Raw genomic sequence first — 7,982 nt, 5'->3', positions numbered from 1 at the left:
TTGGAAGAGTTTGATCAATACAGTTGAGAAGATAAACACTTTATTTATCAAGAATAAATCACATTGTCACAATCATTTCATGAGAAGAGGTAAAAAACATTTTATTCCAACTTTATGGGCAACAGTGTATATATAGTTACATGCTATCATAAATCCATGTATCAGAGATATATTTATGTCTGTATTTTTATAAAGTCTTACACTTTTGGGATGCATTTGCTTTAATGTGACAGCAGTGGTGCTTCATTCTTGTCTTTAATATCTCTGCCCTGTCAAAAAATGACCAGACACTTTCTACAGTGGATCATTTAATCACAGAAATCAATCTCCGGTCCTCCCTTGAAGCAGAGTGAAGCTGACCACAGAAAATGTCAACCTGAGCAAGTCAGACCTTAAATGTTAAATGAAATTCTGGTCCAGGTGGCAGTGAGGACAGGAACACTTTCACCCCATCACGTCGTGGTCGCACTGACAAGCCAGACACGGTGAGCGCTGTGGACACAAGCTACAGCCTGTCTTCGATGAGTAAATATATCAATATGTCAATTATTGGGTAAGAAGTCTGAGTCATGAGATAAGAGGTCATCTGTCCCACCTTTGGCCCAGTTTTCCGCCTCCACTCCACACACATGTCTCCGCTGACATCAGACCTACTGTACTCTTCCTGTGAGCGAGGGCTCGTCTAGACATTGGATTATATATATTCACTTTCAAGGGAACTAGTCAGCCTCTTTTTAATTTTTAAAGTTACAAAACTTCATAGAGAAAACAGTGTTTTGAACCCACTGATCTCATTTCGACACTTTATTTGAGACAGTTTTATCTAAATGAATCAAATCAATTCTTCAACGAAAACATGCTTTCATAATCTTTTTTTTTTTCCAATTATATTCTCAGATCAAAACTGTACACATCATCACAGCTCTATTTACCCAGTTGTTGACAGTCTCAAACACACTCACATACAATGGCATTTTCACAAAGCAAGTAAGAGAGGATACACAGTTTATCTTGACAGGCAATTTCAGACAGATTTAAATCCATATACTGTTATAAAACAGTATCACAAATGAGGAAAAGACTAACAGACTACACATATGTTAAAGGAAAAACAGGTATGATTAAGACCTAATTTCCCAGTCTGTGTAAACAGCAGCCCGAGATAATTCCCTGCTCTGCGGTTTGGAGAATTCATGTGGGAATAATTTACTCATTTCTTTCACATGTCATCAGCATGTGGTCGCAGCCTGGCAGAGCGGTGGGGATCCAAGGTCAAAGCAGCTATGTGACCAGTAATTGGGTCTACATGAAAATGACCCATTCTGTCTTCCTGACTGCTGTTGGGCTCCAGACTGGACCTGTGAGCGTTCACTCCAAGCTTTCCTATCAGGGCAGTAAAATCTTCCAATCCCCGGTCTTCAGGGAAATGCTGGTGCTGTGGCTCTGATTCATCCTCAGCGGAGAGTGGCGGTTCAGTGACATGCAGCACACGGGAAGCCTGGAGGTTCTGCAGGGACCGTGACTGGACTGTGTGAGAGAAAGACAGCGGGAAGAGTTGACCAAGTTCAAAGCTCTGTGGACATGGAACTCTGCTTGTTATTGTGTACCTGGCAACAATCAACTTAAACCACATTATATTGCATTCATCGGCAGTATAGAGATATTCAATAAATGTGCACTATCATGGAGTTATAAAAAGATATAAGGTTTGCCAACAACAACTATAATTCTATTGGGTGGAAGTTACAATTTGCTGACAAGTACTGTGTATTAATAAACACATGAAAATGCCCTTTTATCTACGTATAACTACATTATATAAGGGATGATGTGCAGTGAGTCGGTCATCATTACAAAACAATCCCCAACAGGATGATTCAGGTTGAGTCCTGTATCACCCTGTCGGGGCTCACTGTTCATTATCCCTTACATAAACCATTTATCAGATGCTTGAACATGGCTTATATTTGCCAAACACAGGATGTTAAATGCTACTGTCTTATCTATGCTGGTGCTCGTGACATGCAAGTGTGTGTCAGTGTGTTTGCATGCATGCATGCCATTGTTTATCAGGAGTACATCAAATTCGGATCTAAAGTCAGACTCTAAAACTTGTAATTAAGCTGTTAGCAGTCAAGGAAAGTGCAGCATTGATTGCTTTTTCAAGGCCGTCACACAACTTATGGTAACAAATTACACATTGGTACTGTGCAAATGCTAATTTTGCTTCATAATTTTAAAAAATTCATATTGGGGGTTTGTGCTAATGAATAAATTGTAATGTAAGAAATAATCGTAATTAGTTAAATAATGGCAGAGCAATAATTTAATAACCGTTATTATAATGCAAGCCCTTGGTTCTCTGCGCATTGGCTCTGATCTTTAAAGTTTTAAGTCAACATTAAATCCTCAGACAGGCGGAGCTGGCTGTGATGCTCTGCAGGTGAGAACCCGTCCTGCAGTCGGCGAGACTGCAGTGCTAACAAACTCTTCAGCTGTGACAGAGAGGTGCTGGATTAGTGGCAGGTGGGCGTAGAAAGCTATTTGCTGCTGAAGGTTACTCACTTCTGACTGGAGTGAAATCTCCTTGGCTGACCTTCGTGTCAGAGAAGGGCTTGAGGCTGGGGAACAGGATTAGGGAGAAGGACAGCAGGAGCACCTAAGAAAGCGATAAAACAATCAAACGCAGGAGATGGAGGAAAAGACAGTTAGATAAAAGATGGTTAGAAGAGGTGGATAATACATCATTCACACAGGTACTTGAAAGTCAAAGGTCCTTGTGTTCTATGTTGTTGAACTTTTGAATGGCTGGTGGTTTGGATATTCCCTCTGTTCCTCCCTCTGTTCTCAGGTTGCAACGTTCAGAACAAACAGTTTTCTGTTTTTTCTTAAAGCAAAGTACTCTGTGACTTGGAACCGAGTCTCATTCATATTTATAGATTAAAAGTTACACATTTTAAAATTCTGCTCCACTCATGTCGCCTCAGACGTTTCACTTTATTCCACTTGACTGATCAAAGGCAATAAATGGCTTCTGCTCAAACAGTGTATATCTGGGGGACTGTGTCTTTTTGAGCCCTTTGTGCTGTCTTGTCCATTGTGTACAAGTCTAGATTGGCCTTTTCACGATGGCTAATCCAGTTACAACGGTTGTTTTTTGGCTTGCTATGAAAGTGGCTGTTTTTTTAACAATGAGTCATATGAAATGCCCGGACAGTTTGTTTATCTGCCTGATACACACACACACACACACACACACACACACACACACACAGGAGGTCCATACCAGTACACATGTCCCAGTCTGGGCTGGCTTGTTAGATGTATTCATGACCAGAGCCTGCAACCTGCGCAACTGTTCCATTAGTGACCTGCAGGGAGACAATGGGGAAAAAGGCCAGACAAAGAGACAGGAGAAAGAGAGAAATAAGAATGGAAAAGACAGAAAAAAGTAATTGGATTAACAAGGGTTTGAGGGAAGGGAGGCAAGGCTGATTAAAAATGCTACAGGCAGTTTCTGAGTAGAAGAAATGTCATAACAAACAACACCAGGAGATTACATGGGAATGAATTGTTGGATACGGAAAAGAAGTCCTATTTTAAAATCCCTCACGTGTTGCATTTCTCCAGCTGGGACACTTTCCTCTGCAGCTCCTGGTTGTGTGCATTGCAGGCAGCCATCCTGGAGGAGATAATACACAAAGGGGCAGACAGAGGGAGCAGGATGTAGTGAAATCCATCAATGACAAAAAATACAATTATCTCAGTTACTTTGATACTGCAAAAAAATACTATAAATCTATAAGTCTTTTTCAGTGAAGCTCCATTACTTCACAGGAAAAGCTTTAAAACTGCCTTTCTCATTCAGGAAGTGATTTGAAGGAGCATATGGGTGATATTACATGTTTTACTCCAGCATTCATGAATTGCATCCACTTAACTGCCACGTATTTTCCAAAGCATTGCAGTGCTGAATGATTAACTTCTAACCTGCTCAGCCCATGACTCCCGTGATTGCAACCGTTTCTAAACAGTCCCTGCTCATACATACATACATTACCATGCAATGATAACATTGAGTAGCTTTGACACAAAACTGACGATAAGACGGTTTACACATCCAAAGCAATTTGCTGCTCTCTGCAAGCTGATGAAAAAACATTAGTTCCTAATAGAGAGCGATAGTAAATATGGGAAGTGAGGGTAACCACATACGACGAAGGCCAGAATCAGACCACAGTTGCACAGCACGCTTGGCATACTGGGATGCAACAGAGGTGCCTTTAATAACTGAGACTGAAATGAACTGACTATGGGCTGCCTGGAGGGCATGGCAGAAAAACAGTTTTGTAAAATAGTTAGTATATTATGTTAAGATATACATGTGTGTGATGCAATCATCATGTTATTCTTGCTTGAATTAGATTCTTACCTGCTCTCCAGCCCATCAATATACTCCTTCTTTTTCTTCCTGCTCTCCTGAGCAGACTGCTTATTGCGAATCTTTCTGCGGATTTTCTTCAGAATCCTTTCTTCGTACTGATTGACAGAGAAAAGTACATTTTCATTTTGAGCCTCTGCAGGATAAACTCTGGCAGCTGTTGTTTTAATTATTTGGGTATTGATAGCAATTTACCTTGGTAAGAGGTAGCTGGCTGGGTAGAGTCACCCCCTCCTTTGCCAAAAGCTTCTTCTCATCGTCATTAAGAATCAACTCTTGAATGGCCTGCTGATATGGGTGTGGTGGCTGTCGGTGAGATATGAATACAAATATTCAAAACATGTTCACCACACTTTGATTAAATGTTCTCTGTCCCCACACTCATCCTCCTCCCCCTCCTCCTCCCCTTCCTCCCCCTACTTGTCCGCCGCCCCTCTCTCTCCCTCGAGCCTTGCAAGAAGTAGGTAAATGAATACAGACTATCAGGCCACATTCATCACTCTCATTCCATGGCTACCTCAAAGCAATTATGATGTGAGCACCTAAGTTGCAGTCTGCCTCTCTCTCCATCGTCTTAGTATGATGGTCTGATACGATGGGATCAATATGTGGAGTGTCCACACTACTGCATACCATCACGTTTCAGAATTCTGCTTGTGGTGATCTTGTGTACTCACTTGATGACCTCCATGCTAATGAATATCTCCTTTAGGATTTAAACAATTATGGCAAATATTATTCAGTGTGGTGCATGTGGCACTTTGGTGCAGTGGTTGGCATATCTGGACTCAAAGGTACCCACTTTTATACATCACTCACACACTAACTCACACAAAGGCTAAACAACAGGTCCTATGCACGAGTCATCCTGTCAAAGAAAGGTGCACAAACACACATAAGACACTACCGCTCTTCCCGGGATACACTTACGGGCTCCGGTGTGCCAGAAAGTAGCAGATCCTTGACAGTTAGCGGGAAGCCAGAGGACAGCTGTGGTGTGTGTACATCAGAGGGATACTGTGTAAGCCTCGTCCTGCCCGTTGGCAAGGGTGGCTCCCAGCCATCTGCACCAACAGACACACGAATACAAATGAAGCTCACACAATCAAAGATCAATAAGGCATGCTAGTGTCATTGTTTGGATTACGCGATAAACAACAAACAGTATTATGCAAATCCTAATTATCAAATACTTTGATTTCTCATCAGCAATAACATCAGTGTCTTTGATAGTTTGAATACGCTTGTGCAAATGCTGCAAATATCCTACTTTATCTTCTGTGATATAAGAGATTTTTACCCCCCTTTCCATTATATTCTTACAACAATGACTGGAAACACCATTTAATGTCGAGCCATCAGAATGAAATTATGATTTTATTAGTGCGTAATTGATTAACTAAAAACATAACTGGCAACAGTCTTCTTTTTTTTTTGCCTGGAAATGTGTGACTCACTGAGCTCAGTGGAGACGTTGGCATCCAGGGCCGCCTTGGTCAGTGGCCTCATACCGAAAAACTGAGCGTCCCCAGGGGGGCTCTCAGAGCGCTGAGGGCTGTCCATCTGGTCTGAGGGAGGGTCCTCGCTGATCCCACTGTCACTAGGAGAAGGGGACCAGAGAGGGGAGCCTGACACAGAATCACCTCCACTCAGGAGAACACTGAGGAAGTTGTCATCTGCCTGTTCAGTCGGCTGCAGCGCCTGCTGGATGAAAACCCTAAGTGCTATCATTAGTCTGTCAGATGTTTGTCAGATGGTCTGTGAGATGACAATACGATGAGAGGTGGGACAGGCTTTTGAAAACAGACAATAGACCTACAGAGCATGTCAAGGAACAACTGCACAGAAGATGCAGGCACAGAGCAAACAGCTACTTGTAGCATGTATGAGCCTCACGCACATTTGAGTCCGGGATTGGCCAGATGTGATGGTTGCCATGGCGTCCTGTTTCCTCGTGACGGAGAATTCCATCGTTTTGATCAAACAGCCAGTCGAGCAGCTCAATGCCATCACAGCCCTAAAATGAGATCATGACATTTTATGGGAACGCGCATTGCTATGTCTTTCAAGATGCAAAGATAACACAAATGTAAAGGGTTCCTAAACTGCCACAGCTGAGGACTGCTTTTTACTGCCAAGCATTCACCACAACCCTCCCTGAACATACTGTACTGCACAAGATGTTCCTCCAAACTGCCTTGATATCTGTAAGTCTCTGTGACCATTTTTCTGTAATAGTTACATCCTTTCACTGCCATTATAAAACAGGCATTTCCTCTGTAGATTTCTTACTTACTTTTTACTTTTTACTTTGCTCTCAAGCCTGAACTTTGCTCTACAAGCTAGCCCCATAACCCACAACTGGCAAATTATAATACAGTAAAGGATAATATTTAGCTATTTACCTGATCTGGGTAGTGCTCCATAGTTTCCTTGCTTGGGTGGCACACAAAAGAAGCCCCCAAGACAGCGGAGATCCAGCCAAAATATCCGATTTACTTGGCTGTGGAGTAGCTTTGTCTCCGTACCTAAAAAGTCTCCGCTGTATCTCTCAGCTCTTCTCCTAAGGTCCAAAGTTTAAACTCCAACACAACACAACACACCCAGTCACATAGCTTGCTTTGTTCCAATTGGCTAGGCTGAGATATAATCTGATTGGTAGCCAAGAGTACACAACTGACTTCACAAGTTGGTCTGTCTGACATGAAGTCTCCATTAAGATGTAAAGCACAAGAAAGGTCAAAGTCTATTGTTTTCTTTCCTCTTATTTATTTATTTTTTTGATAGCTTATTGACATAAGGATAGCTCCGACCTTTGGCATATACACAGAACACAATGGACGCACAATTGGCAGGTTCTACAAAACACTTTTTAAATAAAAAAGACAAAACAAATATGAGCATTGCTACTGTACAGTAAATTCTTACACACATTTATGTATGTATATATGGTTATTTGAAAGCAAATATTACATTTAGTTTTTGGTATGGTGTTATCAAGGGAATAATTTTATTTGTAGAATAATGCGGCCTGAGGACTCAGAGGAAGCATTTATCAGCCTTTAAAGAGGCTTTAAAACATGAATACACTCCAAGGTGGTGGGAGAAAACATAATGACACTGAAACAACTCTCTTTGAAGTCTGTGTGATTTGATTTTAGGATTCTTCATCTATCTATGGTTTTACATAGATGGTGTAAGCTCTGAATATTCATGTTAGACTAAAAGAAAGAAGATGAACCAGACAAGACAACATTAAAAAAAGAGAAGCAGCGTTCTGAGGATAATATCCCAGTAGGTTATCCAAATATGAGGGGCTTTTTAAGCAATGCAGTTTTCATAATACAGAATTTACTTTGACCGATTAGACAGATTGGTTACCACCTGGAGAGATTTATAGAATTTTTTAATATATGAATATCCCTTTTTTATGTCTGTGTGAAAATGCTCACAGCGGCTGACTGATTGAAAGGGTGCATTCACGTAGAGCTGTAGAGGCTGGTTGAAAACTTTCTAAATCATAAGTCAGCTTGCAAATGTA

The 7,982-nt window shown here is 41.3% G+C and overlaps 1 protein-coding gene across 1 annotated transcript; it reads right to left on the bottom strand.

Annotated features, from left to right (window-relative positions):
- Positions 1-914: 914 nt before the first annotated feature.
- On the bottom strand, positions 915-7,033 carry creb3l3a (cAMP responsive element binding protein 3-like 3a). Its single transcript, XM_070831998.1, has 10 exons — positions 6,847-7,033; positions 6,342-6,458; positions 5,899-6,142; positions 5,372-5,505; positions 4,637-4,747; positions 4,433-4,539; positions 3,614-3,682; positions 3,287-3,371; positions 2,566-2,659; positions 915-1,527 (listed from the first exon to the last, which is right to left on the bottom strand). Exons 1-10 carry the CDS (start codon positions 6,865-6,867, stop codon positions 1,220-1,222), a joined length of 1,290 nt encoding a protein of 429 aa, XP_070688099.1. The 5' UTR covers positions 6,868-7,033; the 3' UTR covers positions 915-1,219.
- Between the last annotated feature and the right edge of the window lie 949 nt (positions 7,034-7,982).

Source organism: Pempheris klunzingeri, chromosome 6, assembly GCF_042242105.1.
Source record: "Pempheris klunzingeri isolate RE-2024b chromosome 6, fPemKlu1.hap1, whole genome shotgun sequence".
NCBI lineage: Eukaryota > Metazoa > Chordata > Actinopteri > Acropomatiformes > Pempheridae > Pempheris > Pempheris klunzingeri.
The sequence above is the reverse complement of the archived record's forward strand: the minus strand, read 5'-3'. Positions and strand labels throughout refer to the sequence as shown.

Coding starts and splice junctions, on each gene's coding strand:
- creb3l3a (XM_070831998.1), bottom strand. CDS start 6,867: ATGGAGCACTACCCAGATCAG. Junction 6,143..6,341: donor GGCCAATCCCGGACTCAAAT/GTGCGTGAGGCT, acceptor TTCATCCAGCAG/GCGCTGCAGCCGACTGAACA. Junction 4,540..4,636: donor GCCAGCTACCTCTTACCAAG/GTAAATTGCTAT, acceptor TCTGTCAATCAG/TACGAAGAAAGGATTCTGAA.